Source organism: Candida dubliniensis, chromosome 4 (genome assembly GCF_000026945.1).
Source record: "Candida dubliniensis CD36 chromosome 4, complete sequence".
Classification (NCBI taxonomy): domain Eukaryota; kingdom Fungi; phylum Ascomycota; class Pichiomycetes; order Serinales; family Debaryomycetaceae; genus Candida; species Candida dubliniensis.
The window spans coordinates 263,844-285,897 of record NC_012863.1 but is presented as its reverse complement, the minus strand read 5'-3'; the positions used below and the strand labels follow the sequence as shown (position 1 = coordinate 285,897).

General features: G+C 29.9%; 9 protein-coding genes across 9 annotated transcripts; 2 read left to right on the top strand and 7 right to left on the bottom strand. All coding sequences in view use genetic code 12, as the record gives it.

The window, feature by feature from the left end:
* Nucleotides 1–1,019: 1,019 nt before the first annotated feature.
* On the bottom strand, nucleotides 1,020–1,382 carry CD36_41320 (conserved hypothetical protein; the record flags this gene model as incomplete). The annotated part of the gene is made up of 1 exon (XM_002419754.1): nucleotides 1,020–1,382. One exon carries the CDS (start codon nucleotides 1,380–1,382, stop codon nucleotides 1,020–1,022), a length of 363 nt encoding a protein of 120 aa, XP_002419799.1.
* Nucleotides 1,383–2,397: 1,015 nt separating this feature from the next.
* On the top strand, nucleotides 2,398–5,310 carry OPT6 (oligopeptide transporter protein, putative; the record flags this gene model as incomplete). The annotated part of the gene is made up of 1 exon (XM_002419753.1): nucleotides 2,398–5,310. One exon carries the CDS (start codon nucleotides 2,398–2,400, stop codon nucleotides 5,308–5,310), a length of 2,913 nt encoding a protein of 970 aa, XP_002419798.1.
* Nucleotides 5,311–5,388: 78 nt separating this feature from the next.
* On the bottom strand, nucleotides 5,389–7,278 carry CD36_41300 (conserved hypothetical protein; the record flags this gene model as incomplete). The annotated part of the gene is made up of 1 exon (XM_002419752.1): nucleotides 5,389–7,278. The coding sequence occupies one exon, from the start codon at nucleotides 7,276–7,278 to the stop codon at nucleotides 5,389–5,391; it is 1,890 nt and encodes a 629-aa protein (XP_002419797.1).
* Nucleotides 7,279–7,890: 612 nt separating this feature from the next.
* CD36_41290 (nuclear envelope morphology protein, putative) lies at nucleotides 7,891–9,417 on the bottom strand (the record flags this gene model as incomplete). Its single annotated transcript, XM_002419751.1, has 1 exon — nucleotides 7,891–9,417. One exon carries the CDS (start codon nucleotides 9,415–9,417, stop codon nucleotides 7,891–7,893), a length of 1,527 nt encoding a protein of 508 aa, XP_002419796.1.
* A 2,383-nt stretch (nucleotides 9,418–11,800) lies between these two features.
* On the bottom strand, nucleotides 11,801–14,095 carry CD36_41280 (RING finger and CHY zinc finger domain-containing protein, putative; the record flags this gene model as incomplete). The annotated part of the gene is made up of 1 exon (XM_002419750.1): nucleotides 11,801–14,095. The coding sequence occupies one exon, from the start codon at nucleotides 14,093–14,095 to the stop codon at nucleotides 11,801–11,803; it is 2,295 nt and encodes a 764-aa protein (XP_002419795.1).
* A 518-nt stretch (nucleotides 14,096–14,613) lies between these two features.
* On the top strand, nucleotides 14,614–16,065 carry CD36_41270 (pre-mRNA-splicing factor, putative; the record flags this gene model as incomplete). Its single annotated transcript, XM_002419749.1, has 1 exon — nucleotides 14,614–16,065. One exon carries the CDS (start codon nucleotides 14,614–14,616, stop codon nucleotides 16,063–16,065), a length of 1,452 nt encoding a protein of 483 aa, XP_002419794.1.
* Nucleotides 16,066–16,331: 266 nt separating this feature from the next.
* Nucleotides 16,332–17,452, bottom strand: CD36_41260 (40S ribosomal protein S6; the record flags this gene model as incomplete). Its single annotated transcript, XM_002419748.1, has 2 exons — nucleotides 16,332–17,036; nucleotides 17,447–17,452. The coding sequence occupies 2 exons, from the start codon at nucleotides 17,450–17,452 to the stop codon at nucleotides 16,332–16,334; spliced, it is 711 nt and encodes a 236-aa protein (XP_002419793.1).
* Nucleotides 17,453–18,235: 783 nt separating this feature from the next.
* Nucleotides 18,236–19,966, bottom strand: CD36_41250 (transcription factor, putative; the record flags this gene model as incomplete). The annotated part of the gene is made up of 1 exon (XM_002419747.1): nucleotides 18,236–19,966. One exon carries the CDS (start codon nucleotides 19,964–19,966, stop codon nucleotides 18,236–18,238), a length of 1,731 nt encoding a protein of 576 aa, XP_002419792.1.
* Nucleotides 19,967–21,365: 1,399 nt separating this feature from the next.
* Nucleotides 21,366–22,040, bottom strand: CD36_41240 (histone-specific N-acetyltransferase, putative; the record flags this gene model as incomplete). The annotated part of the gene is made up of 1 exon (XM_002419746.1): nucleotides 21,366–22,040. One exon carries the CDS (start codon nucleotides 22,038–22,040, stop codon nucleotides 21,366–21,368), a length of 675 nt encoding a protein of 224 aa, XP_002419791.1.
* Nucleotides 22,041–22,054: the final 14 nt, after the last annotated feature.

Below are 22,054 nucleotides of genomic sequence, written 5' to 3'. Positions count from 1 at the left end.
GAATCTTCTTCTTCTACTTCTTCTACTTCTTCCAAAAAAAAAAAGAAATTGATTTGAAAGTTTGATTATTTTGGACATATTTATATTCATCTTGAAAACAGTATTATTATTATTATTGATTTGAAAATAAAATATGGGTTTGATATAAATGTCACTTACGAATAAAAGCAGCAAAACAAAATACCCTTTTTTTTTTTGACTTACATAGTTATTGATAATAATAATAATAATAATAATAATAATATTAGTCATTGACCAAACGGTGTTTACGAAAAATATAAACAAAACAAAACAAAACAAAACAAGCATAGATGGCCAATAAACAAAAAAAAATCCCATTTTCAATTCAATTTAATTAGTTTTACAAGAGTAATAAAAAAAAAAAAACTCCTATTTCCATTTCAATAAGATCTAACAATAATTTAATTTCCATTCTTATTCTTATTTAGTCATAATGGTGGTATTTTTTTAGTAAACAAAATCATGACAAAGGGGAAGGGAAAGGGAAGGAGGTGGGGAGGCCACAAAAAAAAAAACAAATAAGATGGAAGGCACATAAATCGGAGATTTATCCGAATTAGGAAGGGCGGTTTTTTTCTTTGGCTTAATTCCGGCCGTTAAAAGCTAAAGCCGTGTATAATACTTTTTATTCTTAATTCTTCCAACTTTGATAAATTTGATAAATTTGATAAATTTGTGCCGTATGATAATACTAATACTAATTCAAATATCAAAATTATTCTAGACTTTACCTATTGTTTTTTTTTTTTTGGTCTTAAGTTTTGGTCCGATTTTACCGATTTTACCGATTCACTCTATAGTATTTAGTTTCCTCTTGATGATGTTGGTGGCAAAATTTTCTTCTTATAACCACCACCACCACCACCACCACTACCAAAAAAAAAAAAAAAGTATTAATTAAAAAGTATTTCTAATTCAATTGATATTATATTTGGAATTTATAACATTTGAATTATTCAATTAAATATAAATATAATTTAATGTATAGACATAAACACTTACATTATACATAAACTTGTAATTGCAAATAAAACACAACTTAATAATAATTTCCATTGAATATTATTATTATTATTAGTACTACCAATAATACCAATAATAGTATTAGCAATTGCCATTGAAGATTTGGTGGTTGATGATATTTCAAGACTTCTTGATAATGGGGATATATTAGAATAAGGATCGAATTGAGATGTAGCACCAATTGGTGCACCTTTAGGTTGTTTTTGTTGTTTTTCTTGTTGTTGTTGTTCATCATCATTATTATTATTAGCAATAACAACACCTTTTTCTTCAATTGTAATAGCATTGATTTGAATAAATAATAATTGTAAAATAGTAATAATTGTAACTGTCTTCATTTTTTTTTTTTTTATTATTTTAAAGAACTTGATCTAATATTCTTTCTTTATGATTGGATAACGATTGAAAATTTGAAAATTTAAAAAAAAAAAAAAAAGAGTGAATTGGGAGGGTTATACATATATATATAAGTATTAGTTTACTTTTGGGTGGGGTGGATTATAATTGCACATAACCATTTCGGTGGCAAAATATGCAACTAGCGAGGTATTCCAATTGGTTGATAAATATAAAACTTCTCCAACTTGGAATAAACTGATTATCTTTTTTTTTGGGGGGATTATCCCTATCATTTTCTATTTCCTCTATATACACAAGGTCGAAACTTTTGTGATCAATTGCCCCCCCCCCCTCCCCCCTCCCCCTTCTTTCTAAACTAGAATATCAATAACAATAGTAAGTAATATCAAATTTGTAAACAATATGAATTATCAATTGTGTTAGTATTTACAAAAGAATTATTACCATGAGGAAGAGGAGGACAGAGTTTATTTATTTCTAACATATAGTAATCGGGATTTCGTAAATGAAATGATGATTTTAATTCCCTCGTCACCAATAAAAAATCATTATACGTTTGTTATATTTCCACATTATAACCCAATGCTTAATGTGCTTTGGTGGTGGTGGTGGTAGTAGTAACATCTGTTATTAGTTGGTAAAATAAATATGTCAAAAATTTGGAACCCCAAATCTGGCATGATTATGTAATCAACTTTAATGCAATCCAAAAATAGACAGGGGGGGGGGACACACTCCCTCCCTGCCTGCCTGCCTCTCCCACTCGCCTCGATAAATTTTATTTTTCTTTTGTTTATCAAATATTAACCAACTTTCAAGATCCAGAACCTTAGACCCTTCAATTTTTCATCTATCTACACATATTCAGAAGAATATATATTAACGATATAGGGCTTTCTATGATAACTATATACTTGGTCACTTCTACATTTCCCTTCACTTAAAATCCCTCCCCTTACTTCCCCCCTCCTTCCCCCACCCCTCAAGCCAATCATGACGAAAAAAGGACACGAATACATTCAATTATCAACATTTCCACAACACGAACAAGAACACGAACAAGAACAAGAACCCGAATCAAGTTCAACAACATCCCCTGGACCACCACCAAAGCTATATCAAGGGAAACTTACAGATTCACAATTAACATTTGTACTTTTACGATTAGGTGTAATTAGTGATGAAGTTTATCATAATCATAATCATAATTTTTCATTATTGGAATCTGATATTCATATTTCTAAACAAACAGAATATATTATTGATAAAATTGAACAATTATCTATAACAGAAGCAACTGAAATTATTCGTGAAGCATTAGTAGATCATAAAGGAGATGTTAATTTTTTAATTGAAGATTATCAATTATTAGAAAGATTAATTAGTCAAATCCCCAACAATATTGAATGTCAAGATCAAGAAATTACTACTACTACTACCACAATTAAAAATGACAATAATCTTGATGAATTTTCTGATATAAAATATCCAATTCAATCATCATCACCCTTTAAGAACAAGACTTATTTAACTATAATTGATTGGTCATTACAAATTCGATTAGAAGCAGCATTAATTCATTATCATTCACCATATCCAGAAATACGAGCCATTACTGATCCATTTGATGATCCAACTATTCCTGTTGAAACATTTAGAGCTTATTTTATTGCATTATTTTGGACACTTATTGGATCATTAATTAATAGTTTTTTTTATCAAAGAATGCCTGGTATATCATTAAGTACTCATACTATACAAATTTTATTATTACTTAGTGGGAAAATTTGGGAAAAATTAATTCCTAAAAATAAATTCATTAAGATTAATAATAATTGGAAAATTAATTTAAATCCTGGTCCATGGAATTTTAAAGAAATGATGTTAAGTACAATAATTTATCTGTGTTCAGCTTCAACTCCTTATCTGATAAATAATATTTTTGTAATGAAATTAAATCGATTTTATGGATTAAATTGGGTTAATTGGATTTTCCAAATTTTATTAACAATATCAACTCAATTACTTGGATTTAGTTTTGCTATGATTATGAAAAAAGTTTGTGTTTATCCAAATAAAGCAATTTGGCCAACAATTTTACCAACAATAGCTTTAAATAAAGCTTTAATGAATCAAAATAATCCTACTACTACTACTAGTAGTAGTACTACTAGTAGTATTGTTCATGGTTGGAAAATATCTCCTTATTCATTTTTTTTAGTGACTTTTACTATTAGTTTCATATATAATTGGATTCCAAATTATTTTTTCAAAGCATTATCATTATTTAATTGGCCAACTTGGTTTAATCCTAAACTGATTCATTTAGTTAATATTACTGGATCAAATATTGGATTAGGATTTAATCCAATCCCATCATTTGATTGGAATATTATTGGTAATGGTTCAAGTATGATAATTCCATTTTATACATTTTTTAATCGTTATTTAGGAACATTTTTAGGATTTATTATTATTTTAATGGTTTATTATACTAATAATAATTGGACAGCTTATTTACCAATTAATTCAAATCGATTATATAATAATAAAGCTCAATTATATAATGTTCATGATATACTTAATGATACCAATAAATTATTTGATAATGAAAAATATCAAAAAATTGGTCCACCATATTTTTCTGCAGCAAATTTAGTGATTTATGGTGCTTATTTTTGTCTTTATCCTTTTGCTATATTATATCATGGATTAACTGAATGGAATTCTATGAAAACAAGTTTTATTAATGTTTGGAGTTCAATAGTTGATGCATTTAAACTGGAACAAGAGATTGATTTCGGGATTGAATCAAATAATGACGACGACAACAACAACAACAACAACAACTTTGGATTATATCGCCAATATGGGAGATATGCTAATGATCCTCATTGTAAAATGATGGCTCATTATCCTGATGTACCTGATTGGTGGTTTATAACAATATTATTAATTAGTACTCTGTTTGCTATAGCTGCGGTATGGTTTTACCCTGTTGAAACACCAATTTGGGGGATTTTTTTCACTATTATCATTAATTTTATTTTTTTAATCCCTTTAACATCAATTGCTTCAGTCACAGGATTTTCATTTGGATTAAATGTTCTTGTTGAATTAATTGTTGGATATGCTATACCTAATTCTGGTATTGCTTTAATTACTTTAAAAGCTTATGGATATAATATTGATAGTCAAGCCAGTAATTATATTACTGATCAAAAATTAGCTCATTATACTAAAATCCCACCTCGAGCAATTTTTAAAGGTCAATTATTATCAACTTTATTAAATATTATAATATCATTAATTATAACTAATTGGCAATTAAATAATATTGAAAATATTTGTGATCCTCATCAAAAAAATCAATTTAAATGTCCTGGAGCAAATACTTATTTTTATTCAAGTATTCAATATGGAGAAATTGGTCCAACAAAAGTTTTCGGGAAATTATATCCAATTTTAAAATGGTGTTTCCTTTTAGGAATATTATTAGTTTTCCCTTGTGTTTGGTTAAAACGTAAATTTCCTAATAAAATTATTCAAAAATATTTTCAACCAACAATTATAATTGGTGGTATGTTAGATTTTGCTCCTTATAATTTACTGTATTTCACTGGAGGATTATATATTTCTTTTATTTTCATGTTTTATATTAAAAAAAATTATTTACTTTGGTGGGAAAAATATAATTATATTTTAACTAGTGGATTATCTGCTGGAGTTGCTTTTAGTACTTTAATAATTTTTTTCACAGTTCAATATCATCCTTATCCATTAAAATGGTGGGGGAATTCAATTGGTCAACAAGGTATTGAAGGTGGAGAAATTTCACCAATTTGGAAAAATATTGATACTGCTCCTGATGGTTATATTGGGTTAAGAAAAGGTCATTTCCCATAGACCCCTTCCCCCCTTCTCCAAAACCGGCGCCTCACCCAAAACCATAGAAGCTAATATGGGGGGCGGCGGCGGCGGCGGTTATTCTTTTTCATTAATAATATCATGACAAATCTTTAATAAATTTGTTTTTGTTGATAATAATTCATTTGAATTTTTTTCAATGATTTTAATAATTGATATAGCAACAAATTTAAGATTATTTTGGAAAATTTTAATCTCCCAATTAGGATTAACTATATTGTTATTTGATTTTGATTTTGATTTTGATTTTGATTTTAATTTTAATTTTGATTTTGATTCTGATAATAATGATATGAATTGATTTAATAAATGTTCTAATGGATGGAAATAATTTTCCAATAATTGTTCCATGTTAATATTACTAGAAATTATTATTTCTAATTCTCCATTTAAGATTTGTTGATTAATTATAGCAATAGTTTTCAATTGTTCAAGAACATTGGTGGTATTAATTGTATTTACTAAACTTTTCAATAATTCCATAAACATTTCCTCAGTATATTTCCCCCCATATTCTTGTTGTTGTTGTTGCTTTTGTAAAAGTAAATATTTAATATCTAAAATAGTACCATTATTATTATTATCAAGATTTTGTAAAATATATTCAATCACTTTAAATGGTACTAAAGATTTATTGGATAATTTAATTAATTTTTTAATAAATTTTAAATATAAAATTAATATTTCTTGATAATATTTCTCATTATCAATAATAATTTTCGTAATTTTTAATAAATCATCTTCCAAAATATTTGTTAATATTTTATTAGCTATTGTTTCATTCATTAAATTATTCCACATATGAATTGATTGAATTTGAATAACATCAGTGATTATATTCTTTTCAAAATATAATGAAATCAATTTATCTATCGTTAATAACTCCCCTTCTTCAGATATATTTGATTCATTAAACAAAATAGTTAATGCTTTTTCCATTGATGATTTATCATGAATAAAATTCCCAATAGTTATACAACAACAAGCAAATACATAAGGATCATTAGTTGATTGTAATTGATCTATTGAAATATTTAATGCCTTTTCTTGTTCATCAATAGTGCTGCTGCTGCTGCTGTTGTTGTTGTTGTTACTATCGTTATAAACTGGAGCTAAATCACTAGCAAGAACTAATAATTTCCGTTTAATTAATCCTGAAACATTTGTATCACATAATGAAATTTGTTGCAAAATCGTTTTATATAATTCATTTGATGGTTCATTTAATGATAATAAATCAATCATAATTAACCCTGTTTCTTCATCTTCTAGATCTTTGATAGAAATATTATCTAATATTTTTCCACTTAAAAATATTCTATCAATATCAGTCAATGATAATGATTTTGACGCTAATAATTCATATAAAAATTCACCAATATCATCTATAGTATCTTTATTAATCAAAGGATATAATCCCCATTGAATTTTTAATGAATTGAAAAATTCCAAATATTGAGATTTATGATTAGTATCATATATGAATTGATTTAATAATATAAATATAAATTTTATCAATTGAAATTTTTCATTCTTATCTAAATGAATTTTTATAATTGACCAAAATTCATTAATCATAATTATAAGACTTTCTTGATCTTCATTTATAGTTTCTTTGATGTCTATTTCTAATAATTTTGGAACTTGAATTGAATTAGTGAAAAAATCTCGATTCAAATCATTATTAGCTAATATATTAATAACGACTCTTAATGTTTCAAATTTTAATTCATCAGTTAATGACTCATTTGTTGATGTTGTTGATATTGATATTGATAAAAATTTATTGAATTGAGGTAAAAGTATAGATAATTTATCATGAATGGCAATTCTATTTGTATCATCTCTTAATAAATCTCCTAATTCATGTAAAACATTTATAGTATTTTGGGATATTGATGATGATGATGATGTTGTTGTTACTAGATTTTCGATTAGTTCATTCATGGTATTTGGTATTTCAATGTCTTCTTCATTGAATTATCAAGTATGTTTGAGATCGATCAAGTATCACCAAAAAAATAAAAAAAAAAAAAAAACTTACCAATGGTGTTTGGGGATTTGTGATACTCTTACACGACAAGAGGATTTGCACCATTTAAAGCATACAGTCTAGAATGGGGACATATGTCCAGCTGATTTTGAAACTTGAAATTTAAGGGATATCACTTAGGGTAGTCTTTTTTGATTATATTTAATAATATGGTATTAATTTACCAAGTTACGAATAACTATTTGAGTTGTTGTGGTGGTAGAGCAACAAATATCTTGGTATATTATTATAAGAAGTTTTTATTAGTTTCATAGTTCCTTTATATCAATGAACATTCTCTCAGATGAACATCAACACCAGCACCAGCAAGCTACTTCTTGAATGTGTCTATTGTCAAAGTACATTAATGGTAACAAATAACAAAATATACATTAAATCATTTTAAATCTAAATCTATAACCATAACATAACATAACTTATCCATTTTTCCAAGTCTTTATTTTTTTTATTTAAAAAAATCAAAAAATGTAATCAAAACCTTTTTTAGCTTTTTGTAGTTTTTTTTTTTATTCTATAAATTTTTCACCATTTTTTAAACCTAATATATATCTTACATCAATAGCAAGACTTAAACTTTTCAATAATGGTAATAAATTCAATAAATCTTTATCACTTTGATCATTAATCCAACCTTCAATAGATATGGCATTTTCTTCATGTAAAGCATAACTAATTGGTGAATTATCTAATATCATTACATGTTTTAAATCTTCATCTTTAATAAATTTCGAAAGATCTTTAATATATCCAACTCCTGATCTATAAGTACAATCATTTCTATAATATCGTTTAGTGAAAATTTTCGTCTGATTGGTAGTTATGGTGGTAGTAGTGGTGGTGGTTGTAGCAGAACCATTTGAACTACGTTTATTTTTTCGATCAAGAATTTCCATTTCTAACCAATCTATTATTGGATCAGCATATTCTTTAACACTAGCAGTGAAAATTTGTAATTCAAACCATTGAGATGTTTCTTGTAAGAAATAATCACAATAAGGTCGTTTATAAACATAATATAACGATGATATATTATTTAATTTTATTTCTATCATTTTTGATGCCGTTGCTGGATTAAATGATCGAGGTGATCCTCTAGATAATGAATGAATTAAAGTTTCATCTAAATCAAGTATTAAAATTTTCTTTCTTCGTCTTTTCTCAGGATTTCTAGATAATGGGAATAATCGTTGTGGTGGAGGAATCATATATTTAGAAAATGATGTTGGTGATTTCATTGTATTGGATATGAAATTATTATGTTTTATTTGTTCAGTTTTTTTATCGTAACATTCATCAAGAATAGGCAATTCCGCTTCTGGTTCTGGTTCTGGTTCTGGTTCTGGTTCTAGTTCTGATTCAGGTGTTGGCTTAGTGGTGCTAGCAAATTGTGAATTGTTTGCCCGGGTAACAAATGGATCATTTATTTCTTCAGGTATAATTGCTGGAGATATTTGTGATTCATCTTCATTTTTTGAACTATAACTAGTGGATCCAAATTGTTGAGTGGTGTATCTAATGGGGAAAGTGATTATATAATATGCATACAAAATCGGTTTTATAATTAAATTGTTAGGGAGAAAAATCACACACCGTAGTATGAAAATAATAATGGTAAATAGGATTGATTGTTGAGCTTGCTTTTGCAGTCGAAACTGTTCATCTTGGTGTGACTTTACTGAATCAATATCTTGCTTTTTCTTTTCTTCAATTAAGTTTATTGAATCTTCCTCTTCTTCTTCTTCGTCGTCGTCGTCGTCTTCTTCTTCATCTTCTTCGTCATTATCAACGCCTCCTTTTTCTTCTATTTCCATTTGTTGCGTATATGTTTCCAGTAGTGAATCTTTGGAGTCAACTGTAGACTTGTCAGATTGTAATTGTATTGGTAGTAAAGATGTTTGCCTATCATCTTCTAGTTCTTCTTCTTCTTGTTCTTCTGGTATATCATTTATTTGCGGTATCACTGAACCATCAAAAGTACTACTATTGGGATAGAATTTGTCAAAAGAATTGACTAATGATTTGATTGAATTCATGATGATTTGTTCAATAAGTCATAAATAAGATGTAATTTTTAAAAGTATATCAAATGGGAAACAACGTGTTGAATATTGTATAAAGTAAATCTGGTTTAATATTCTTTGTGTTTGGTCTTTCCTTTTTGATTCTTAAATTCGTTCCTCTTGTGTTTCCTATCAATATTATTAAACCCAGTAATTAACTTAGTAATATATATATATATATGTGTTGAAGATATCTTGAATTAGTTGGAAGAAAGAAAGGGGGAAAAAATGGAAAGAAGTTTTTGATTTTGCTCTAGTGGGTAGTAATCTGGTGAGTAGATTCTAATCAGTTGACTTATGATTCAATAAGCTGTGTGTATAATAAATAGAAGAGAATGAAATGCAATTGGAAAGGTAGTTGTTAGGAAATGAAATGAAATGAAATGAATGCAAATAGTGAAAACAAAAAAAAAAGAACTCTATGGTATGTGTCAATTGGTGAAGAATGGGTGTTGAGTAAATGGGGTGGATATTAATATATATATAATTAAAAATTACATCTTGCATCATTTAGACTGTTGCCTGTGTGAATGAGTGTGTGTGTGCGTGTGCGTGTGTATTTTTTCCCATTTTTAGATTGATGCTTCTCAAACTTAACCTCATTCCTAATACTCTAACAATAAACAACAACAAGAAGAACCATCTAGAGTTGAGAGAATGTCGTACAATGTAAAAGAATAAACGACGACAATAATAATAATTAGATTGATTGCTACCTACATCAACAATCTACCAACCAACCTATCCACTAGTTAGTTATTGTTGAGCTACTTCTAATAATCTACTCTCTACAATCAGGTTAACTATATGACTCCCCCCCCATAAAAACAATAAAAGTCATATGTTCAATAGAGGTGAAACAAGTATTCCTTTAAGTTTTATGATCATCAACTAAATTAGTTTGTTTTATTTCCGGTTTTGTTGGGGAGGGCGCAATTAATTAATAATGAACCGAGACAAAAGCAAAAAAGCAAGCAAGCAAAGGAAACACAAACAATGGGGGAGGGGGGAGGGGGGAACGACATAGAAAATGAAAGTACGATCGCCTGAAATTTCAATCATTCCGGCGAGAGAAATAAATGACTGAGTCCAAAGCGGGGCGGATAGAATCTTTCTCCCCCATACGTCATTCATTGGCCCAATTTTGGGATTTCTTTTTTTGTTGCCCCAAAAATTTTCAATTTGTTGGTTTTAAAGTAACATCATCATCATCATCATCTGCTACTACTACAATTTGGTGATGTTTTAGTTGTTGTAATTTCTTTCTTTCATTGTTAATTTCCGTTACGGTGGTAGTATTGTTGCACCGGTAAAAACTCTGGTTGTAGATTATAGACTTATCCGTTATATATCAACGGGTTCTAATGTGAATCAAAAGCAATAAACAGAGGTAACACACCTTGCAACAACGACAACAACAACAACAACACAGTATCCTACAACTACCTACTGACAAATGTCTCTGACAAACTATACTACATTTAACTACTACCTCTTGTCAACGGTTTAACAAGAAACGTGAAACCTAAAAAGTTGAAAACGTGGGGTTATTGGTTACGTACATAATCATCTCTCTCTTTGAGGCCATGTGTATTCCTATTGAATTCTAGAATCAGAAGGAAGAAGAAAAAGGAAAATAATAAACGTGGCTAATGTTCAACTTAACAATCTTTCTATAAATCATTTCATAACATCTACTTCAATCTATATATAGACAAATAGGTAGGTATATTCTAATTGATTTGAATTAGAGATCTATCATAGAACATGAAGTATCAATATTGTATATGCATTACTTCATTTTCACTCTACTTTTCTTTTCTTTCTTGTTTTGTTTTGCAGTTTCTGATAGTACAACAGGACCAACAGGTGTAATACCAAGGATCAAGGTACAAGAGGGTGGGGGGCCAACAAAACTATCATGACTAAACCATAGAATAGAATACCACAAAAGCGAAAAACAAGTCAACAACTACCACATTCTTTGATGACATCTTCTTCTTATTGTTATATTGATTTTATTATTTAATTCTTGTTGAATTTGATAGAAAGCCTCATCCTTACCTTATTCCTACTTTTTCAATAGGCATTGTTTGATTGTTGCATGAATTGTATTAAATATTCACCAACAAAAAAATAATAATATGTCACTTTACCCAAAAAAAAAAAAAAAGAAAAGAAAACTAACTGTTTCATCATACACAAAGAAATGTTGTTCCCTTTTTTTAGTTGCGTTGGGTGGTTACAAATAACTTCCTAAATCATTACCATTATCATTAATGTTATTGCTATTGCTATTATTTCTATATACTCTCTTTCATTATATTTTGAATTTTAAAAATTCTTTATCATTATTTCATTTACCTTCCTCTTTCGATGATAACTTGGTAGCGTTATTGACAAAATTTTGAAGCATTGAAGTAATATATGATACATTATTAGAACCATTTTCAGATAATTTTTTAATATTGATTAAATTACCCATTTGATCATCATCGTCATCTTCCTCTTCTTCCTCATCTTCTACATCAATATCATCTTCATATCCACTTATTTCTTCATCAATGCCAAAATTATTCAGTAAATTTGTTTTCACCAATTTCATCACATTTGCATCAAATTGAGTAATGGAATTCTTGCTTCTAGAATTATTACTCAATTTTCCTCTTTCTTCACCTTCCAATATCTCTACCTCCTCCTCGTCTTCTTCTTCTTCAGGTTTGATTAATTTCAATTGATTGGTATTATAACTCTTGCAATACTTACATTTCAACCCCAATACATGATACATTGTATTACTTTTCCCACCACAATCATTACAGGAAATAATACACCTCCATTTATCATAAGGTTCGGGCAATGGACTTTGAGCAATTTCCACATCCAATATTCGATATTGACTTTCAACATTAGTTATAGTTTTTTTACAAATTGGACATTTTGATGAAAATTTAGTAAATTTACTATAACATTGTTCATGAATAGAATGACCACATTTCATAAATACCACTTTATGAATCAGGGAAAAAAGATCTTCATTACATATACAACAATTTGAATGAGTAACATCAGATAAACATTTATGATGACCTTTTAAATCAATTGATAAACAAGTATTACAAGTATCACAATGGAAATAATCTTTTTCTAATCCTAACCCTAATCGACAAATCCCACATTTATCACAATGATAAATATCTTTAGTTTGATCATTATCATATAAAATACATTTACCACAAAAATAATTGGCTAATTCTTGTTCACAATTAACGCAAAAATTGGAATCAGGAATTTGTGGAGTATGACAATACATACATAATATATGTTTAACTTCATTTCTTATTAATTTATGATCAGTAGTTTGTGAATCATGACAAAATCGACATGTATACCATTTAAAACATGTTGGACATTCAATTTTACAATTTGTTTGATAATGAGAACACCCCAATATAGTATCTAATGAATCATGATATGTTGGTTGTAAATCTTCTTCAGTCAACATTACTTCATCTTCTCCTTCATCGTCGGATCCTTCAAGTGATTCAGATTCTGATTGAATTTCTTCAATATCATCATTTTCATTAATAACCTCATCTACTAGATCTAATGACAGTTTTGATTGTGTTTCTTCTACCGGTTCTTCTTCTTCAAAATCATCCTTTTCTATGACCAATTTCTGATTCTTTAATGGTCGCAATAACTGTTTATCATTATTTGATAATTTTTCATCAACATATTTATAATAATTCCCCATCATTAATTTTGTCACTAATTTATTCTTTGAATCTTGACTTATTGATAAATTATGGATTTTTTTGATCTTACTTCTTAAAAGATCTTGTTTGACAAAATCATCTAAAGAATTCAATTCAGTCAATTCATTAACTTCATCAATAGTTAATCCATCAATATCACTAGTTTGTGATGTCATACTGTCATTATTACTATAAATATTATTTTTATATTGTTTTCTTTTTCTTTTCCTTCGGGTATCTCTTTTTAATTCATTTCTAATTCCTACTCGAGGTTTGACAATTTCATTTATTAATGGTTGACATTTATTAACAATTTCTGCAATTCCTACTGGTTCAGTGATTTCTTCTTTCTCAATTTCCGGTTCTATTTCATCATTTTCAATATCACTGAAATCATCTGTTGGTAAAAAAATCGTTTCATTAATCACATCAGTCAAAGGTTGTAATCGATCAATAGCAGTAGTGATATTGACACCTAATTTTAAATCATTTAAAAACTTGTCCATTTGAATTCTAGTTGATAAAACTGTTTTTATAGAATCTAAAATATTACTATCATCCAGTATATCCTTCATTTCATCGGCTTCTGTAGTGGTAGTAGTAGTACTCGTACTAGTGCCAAAACTTTTATTATATTTCTTATATTGATCTTGATAATAATTCTTATATTTGGTTACGTATTTAGTGAATTCTAATGGGAAATTCTTCATTTCAAAACTAGGCATTTGGGAGAAAAACCGATCTGTTGAAAAATATGAAGTCAAATTATTCAAGTTAAGTAATCCAATTTCATCTAAATCACGAGACATATCATTAATATCTGAATCACTATCATTATATTGATGAGGTGTTTTTGTTGTTGTTGTCGTCGTCGTATCGGGTAATGGAGTCATTATAGATAAGCACGGAATTTATACGATTATGTATGTATGTATGTGTGTGTGTTGTGTGTCTCGTATGGAAGAGGTGGCAATAAAGAAAACCTATTAGCAGGAAAGATTGTATTATATTCAGAATTATTGAAAATAAAAAATGGAACGATAAAACGATACCGGATCGGAAATTGGAAATGAATAAAGTTATCAAATCAATGAATAATTCTGGTCCAAAGAAAAATGGTGGTGCTGGTGATGGGAAGGAAGGAAGGAAGAAGAAACGTATTGAAGTTATTGGTTGTAAATGTGATCCCTCTTCCTCTGCAAAGACTAACTAAAAAAAAAATATTTTTCCTGTTGGTAGTGGCCATATCGCATAATATTATATGTGGTGTCTCACTCTATTCTCTCATTCGTTTAACTTTGAGCTTTTCATTTTTTTTTTTTTGGGGCCATTGTTCTTGTTCGTGTTGGGCTGGTAGTCGTATTCTCACCCCCCCCCCCAATTTTTTTTTATTTCCGCCACCACTCTCGCCATGGATTTCACCACCACCCATTATATCTCCGAACTTCATCTCAACAAACTTTTATCAAAAAACGCAACACCACCCGCGAAAAATAAAATAATAATCACTCATCGTTGGCAAAACAATCAGGTTATACTTACTCCTAATTCCTTTATTATAATGACTTCTATACCGTCTGATATAAAACTACCGCCATCTGATATTAAACAAACCATTGATAAAACAGTAGGCTATGTTCTTAAGAATGGAAAATCTTTTGAAGAACGATTATTGACAAATAATAAAAATGATAAATTCACTTTCATCAAACAAGATAATGAGTATTATCCTTATTATAAATGGAAATTAGACTCATTAAAGAAAACTCAAGAACTAACTGAACCATTCACTGAAGATCAATTACAAGATGAAGAGAATATAAGAATTGCAAAACCACCAGATTTACCCTTTTTAATTGATTTACCCATTATTTCACAACGTGATCTAGATGTCATTAAAGCAACGGCATTATACATTGCTCAAAATGGTAAACAAAAAATCCCAAAATTATTACAACATGAAACAAAATTGAATAATCGAGCTCAATTTGAATTTTTAAATGAATCTCATTCATTACATGGGTTATTTCAAAAGTATATTCAACAATATAAAACGGTAATTGCTTTATACAAAAACTCTCCAGAAGAAAATGACGAAGAATATCATTTGTTACGACAACTAATCCAGAGCCCACGAGGAGAATATGATATTTTAACCCAAGCTTATAATCGGGCACAATATATAAAACAAAATAAGGTGATAGAAAAAAGAGAACAAGAAGAATCAAAAGCTCGACAATTGCATTATGCACTGATAGATTGGCAAGATTTTTCATTAATTGCTAAAGTTGATTTTAATGCGATTGATGCAGTTAAAGAATTGAGTATACCGTTGAAACGAGATGATTTGATTAAACGATCATTGGATGCCAGAAGTAAAGATATTGAATTGCCAAAAGTGGCAGCAGCAGCAGCAGCAGCAGTGGTGGCAACAACCACACCAGAAGTAATTAACACCAAAGACCAAGTTCAAACTCAAGATGAGAAACAATCTAGTTCTGAAGCTGATAATGGTACTCCAGTCCCATCTGCGCCACCAATCAAAGGTATGAAAATTAGAGCTGCTGGGACTTCTAGATTGAAAAAACCACTGGAAACAAACACAACAATGACTACGAAAAACACCATTAAATGTCCTATCACTGGGAAACTAATTCCAGAAAATGAATTCGACACTCATATCAAAACTTTGTTACGTGATCCAAGGTATAAAAAAGAACAAGAGAATTATATACGGAAGAATTTCAGTTATGCATCCAATATTACCACTGATCAAGTGTATGAAAATATCAAACGATTTGTCAAGAAAAGGACTAATATCGAAGATGAAAACCTGACAAAGAAAAAAAAAGTCCACAAGTAGAAGTAGTAATATAAATATACAAATACATATATATATTTTTCTTTTTTTTTTATTAAAATACTAAAAACACAGATGTACTATAAAACAAGTGTTATGTATAGTAATGATATGGGGATGGTGGACTTGAATTACTAGTTCATTATTCTTTCTTTCTTCCTTTTTTTCTTTCTTTCATTCAAAAAAAAAAAATAATTAATATTAATAATCTCTATTTACTTTTCTTTCCTTCTTCAAGCAAAACATACAGAAAAAGAGAAACCTCAAATTTAGTTTTTCAAAGATTCAGCTCTCTTCTTTCTGATTTCAGCTCTTTCTTCTTTTCTTTCATGCAATCTCTTGGCCAACAATTGAGCGTATTCAGCAGCAGCATCTCTTTGTTGTTGAGCATTCTTGACTTTTTTAGCTTTCAAAGCTCTCTTTCTTTGTAAAGTTTGTGGAGTAACTAATCTTTGAATCTTTGGAGCTTTAGTATAAGTTTTGTCACCTTTAGTAACTTCTCTTCTAACAACGAAATCTCTAACATCATCTTCTTTAGTTAAACCAAAGAATTTTCTAATGTGATTAGCTCTCTTTGGACCTAATCTTTTTGGAACAGTGGTGTCAGTTAATCCTTCAATTTCATTATCACCTTGTTTAACAATAGATAAAGCCAAAACAGATAAATCTTGAGCAACAATACAACCTCTAACAGATTTTCTTTTTCTTTCACCAGTTCTTCTTGGTCTGTAACAAGAGTGACCTTTAGCTAATAATAATCTAACTCTGGTTGGGTGCATAACACCTTGTTTCATTGGGAAACCTTGTTTATCGTTACCACCAGTGATTTTGAAGATGTAACCTTTGAATTCATCTCCAACTGAGTCACCTTCAACTTCTTGACCCATTCTTTTTTCGTAGAAAACACGTAATTTGTGTTCATCATCGATATCAATAGATTTTTGAGTACCGTTGGCTGGATATGAGATGTTTAACTAAACGAGTGGATATTGTTAGTATTAATTGATTCAAATATAAAGCTTGATCTCTATTGCTTGTTCGCATGTTTTATTTTTTTTTTTTCAGTGATTATAATTATTGTCAATATTTGATTCTTGGATTGATTTGTAGTTGCATTTTTGAATACTATATTTCCCTTTGATTTGACTTTACTTTTAACTATAATTCAAACTATTCCCCTTGATAAACTGCTATTTTCATTGCTCTTACATTACTTGATTGTTTAACTTCTTTGAATTTGCTAAATTGATGAAGATGGAAAAAAATTTTCTTTCATTGAATCCAATTATCCTGTTTAAAACTCCCTCCCTCTTATAAATGTTCTAATATCCAAAATAACGACCCTAGTTATAATCACTACTATAGGTTATATTCAATCACATACCTTCATGGTGATTAATTCCTTTGTGCCTGTCTGAAGATTAACTGAATGTAAGAAGAATTTTTTTTTCCACTTTTTTTTTTCCTCAAGGTTGAAAATTTGATAATTTTTTTCGTTTGGTGTGTGTAGTGTGTAGGTTTCCTTCCTTCACAGTGCGGAAAATATTAAGTATTGAGAAACTTTGTGTTAGTAAAAGTCTCACACTATACAAAAAGACTGTTAGTATTAGTATAATGGTGTGCGAAGAGAAACAAGACTAAGAAAAACCGTACACACGCACTAAAAAAAAAAAAAATATAGCTAATGGCATTGGATTGTTCGCAAACAACAAAATATGCAGTATTGTATTACCAAGATTAGGGCTATAGCCCTAAGTCACGCACATTGGTTGCAAATAATAAAACTTGGTTGACTATCTAACTTCTGGTGTAATCTTACCATTATTCATAAACATGTTTAAAATTCCTATATAAAAATAAAAATAAAAATAAAAATACATATACATATACAATTACAAATACAATCTATATTACAATGGAACTAAACTAGTCATAATAGTTCTTTCCTCAGTTTTGTAATCCAGTTATCTTTTTTTGTTGTTCTTTCTTATTTTTCAATGACATTCAGCATATCAAACTGATGTTTTTATTCAATAAATATTTTAAAATCTTTCTCTTAATTATAATAAATAATGAAACTTAATCAAAAATGACAACGTGATTCTTGTTTCTTGTTTCTTGTTTCTTGTTTCTTGTTTCTTGTTTCTTGTTTCTCTTTTTATACACGATCAAATTATGTATTCTTATTAGGTCCATTGTTGAGGTTATTGACATCTGTTGAACCTCCACTTCCTGCTGTGGTTGGATTAGTGCCATCACCAACGTCACTCAATCTAGAGACATTTGTGGCATTGCTAGTTGTAGTGGCTTGTGTTGGGTTTTGGAAAAACCCTGGTATTGGAGGATTAGCTGATTTGTAATTGGTTACTGAAGCCATCTGTTGTCCTGTTTGTGTTTGTGTTGGTGTGGCCACAACAGGTACTTGTTGTTGCTGTTGAGCTTGCTGTGGCTGCTGCTGCTGTGGTCCAATACCACTCAAGGGCATATTCACAAAATACTGTGGTATATGAGTAGTTGGTGTTATACCAGATGGCCAATCTTGAGGAGCAAGAAAGTTTGAAGGTGATGGGAAGGGGAACATATCGTTAACGTATCGTGATGGTAATCCTGAAATTGGAGTTTGTTCTCCGTTAAATTGTACCCCCGTTGGTAAACCAGAACGGAATCGTACAGCTGATTCCAATTGTGAATTTTGGGTTCCGACTGGTTGTGGTGGTTGTCGTTGCTGTTGCTGTTGCTGTTGCTGTTGTTGATGTTGATGTTGTTGCTGCTGTTCTTGAAGCTGATTTTGGAACTGTTGATACTGTTGGTACACTTGCGCAGGATAGTTGGCATAGGAACTGCCCAGAGGTGATTGTTGCATTCCAGCAAAATATGCATTGCTTCCCCCTGTTAACGGTAGTCCCGGTGCAGCAGCACTAGCTGGAGATGATGTTTGTGATTTCGTTTGTAAAGGTAACGGTAGAGTTGGTCTTCGAGAATCTGGTGATCGAAATGACGAATATCCGGAAAACCTAGTATTTGGAACATTTCCTGGAACTAAATTACTATTACCATTTGAACTTACATGTGATGAATTCGTATCAGCAACTCCTGTACCTGATGTTGTATTGCTTGATTGGGTGTTTTGATTGGTTGCACTATTCTCGATTGCCGTCACTGTTCTTGCTGTGTCTTTGCCATCACTATTATTAACACCACTATGGGGATTATTCTTGTTGCTTTTGGCATCAATCGGTATTTGTACTCTCAATACTGGTCGTTGTACCGTTAGTTCGTCTTTTGTCCCAATAGGGGGCGGTGCCAAATTATTATTTGTTTCATCAATCAGTTTTTTGTATTTTTTGGGATTGGTAAATGTTGGGACATTATTAAGAGATATATGAGGTGGTGGAGGCGGTGGTGGGGGTTGGGTACTATTAAACACTTTGGGGTTTTGATCTTTTTTAAGCGATTCTGATCTTTTGTGTCGTTTGGGTTGTGGAGAATTATCATCACTGTCATATTCCGAATCTTCGTCTCCTGCTTCATGAACATTGTGATCATAGTCTTCATCATTTAAATGTGTATTAGTGCCAACTATAGAACCTGATTTGTTAGTTAGTGGTTCATGTAAATGTCGTTTCTTTCTGAATTTCGAATAGTTTTCTGGAGATTTTGATTCATGTAATTGCTTTCTGACTTTAAGGGTTTTATTGTAGGCATTAAAAATCTCATTTGCCTCCACAGTAGAATATTCATATACTTTATTATTACTTCCAACAATGATAACGGTTAAATCAACTTGGCAAAGTACTGCTAATTCATGAGCTTTTTTAAATAACCCTGCCTTACGCTTCACAAAAGTCACCGTACGGTTTCTATCGTCTGTCAATGGTTCTATTTCAATCTTTCTTCTACCCATTTTTTGTTTGGTACCTGTGGTTGTGGCAATCCGATAATGTTGTTTGAAATGTTAATATATATAAAAAAAAAAAAAAAAAAAAAAACAGATGATGTTAGAGGGGTGGTGGGAAGAAGGCGCTTGATTTTTCTTGTTCAGATGTGTTATATTTTTTTTTTTGTCTTGTTTTTGTTTCTCCTTTTTCTCTCGCTATTCCATTCCATGCTCCCTTAAAAAATAAATCCATGAACGTTAATGGGTGATGATCATGTACATGATATGTGGTATTTTTTTGATTTACGTAAGGCAATCTTAGACATTTTGCCCCACCAAATTATTCAAGTCAGAATGGATATCTTGTCCAACTTGGGATTTTGATTACTTAAGAGTTCTGGTATCACTATTTGTGAGTGTATCATTTACATAAATCTGTTTGCCTTGACAAACGAAAAAGTCTTGCCTACTCCTATTCTTCCCTTGCGTCTTTGTCTATATTGGTTTGAGAGTAGATGTGCCTGTCTAAAACATGCTATAAGGAGAGATAGATGAGGAGTTTAAAGGTACTTTAACAATGAGAGGTTCAGATAAAGAGCTGGTAAGATTACTGGCAAGATGCAACTCAGCTTAAAATTGAGACACCTGGTTGTTCAAGCTGCTAGTAAATAATCATACAGCACCAAAATGTAATTTCATGTAATTTTCTGACTTTATTAATTGCTCTAGAATTGTGTGCAATGGTCTTTTAAAAGAAATTATTAAACATGTTGTTTGATGCTAAGAAATTATTTTTAACACTATTAGGGGTCCTTACTAAAAAAAGAATAAGATACATGGCGCGGCATTAAAAGATCACCAAATATGCAACAGCAATTCTGATAGAAAAAGTAATTGATGGAATTCATTTATATACCTAACTAATGTCTATCCACTTTAATTAGAATAAATAACAAGTAGTTTTATCAATTCAACAGATGTTATGGCAGAGAAGAGGATAGTCAATGAAATAGTGTTGTCCTATATTTTTGATGGATCTGATTTTCTGTTTCTAAAAATAGAAACTTTTTGTTATTGTTTAGTTTCAATTATTTGCATTGTTCTTTACTAAACCATTGATTCTCCTCCATCTTATTGAATGTTGGTTAATCGGACCGCATGGATTATATTAGTAAACCAGGTGATTTCTTTTTCATTATTGTTCGGTCACTCAATATGGGAGAAATAGTACCGAAAAGAACGAATCAAACAAGTATGCTTATTATATCACATCCTTCATAAGTCCTGAAAGATTACATAACCCATCGGATATCTTTACGGTTTAATCTTCAGAACTTGTTTCGTTAATTAATTGGGAGAAAAGCTACGTCTATTCCATCTATACTGTATAGTTCTTTGTGTGGTGACTGTTCTATAATATATATATTTACAATTTCCTTCGCATTAAGTATAAAACAGGTTTAATCACAGTACCATTTCTTAATTTTTTATCCATAGGAGATCTTTCAGTCAATTCGTAATTCATTTTCTTATACCAATTAAGAGCTTTGGTATTCTTTGTAAAAACTGTCAATGCTGTGCCTTCTAACATCAGATATAATTTATTAGATGAATTTTGCAAACTTTTAGCAAATTCGTGAAACTGATCAATTAACAATTGTCCTAATTTTTGACCTTGGTATTTTTCAGTCAAATGAATCTCAAACAAGTATAACACAAAGATCCCATCATCGTCTTCGCATAATTTGAATGATACAAAACCTACTAGTTCGTCGTCGTCATCTGTGGTAGTTTCAGTGAACCATACATATATGAGACCTGGCTCTGACATTTCCTCTTGTTTATTATCTTTCCAGTTTTGTTCTTGGCTCTTAACATATAGATCACCAAGATTATCATCTATTAGTTGTATGAAGTCGTGTAATTGGTTTTCTTGTATATTGTGAGTCGTTTCGATATGGGTTCTATAATTCGGTAAACTAAATGTATTGGTGGTCAAGTGATTCAATACCAAATCTTCAGCAATTTCTTCCATTAAAAATGGATCATCTTCAGAAAATTTATTGTATTTTTGGCCATTTAATTCAAATCTTACTCTCATTGTTGTTTTGCATT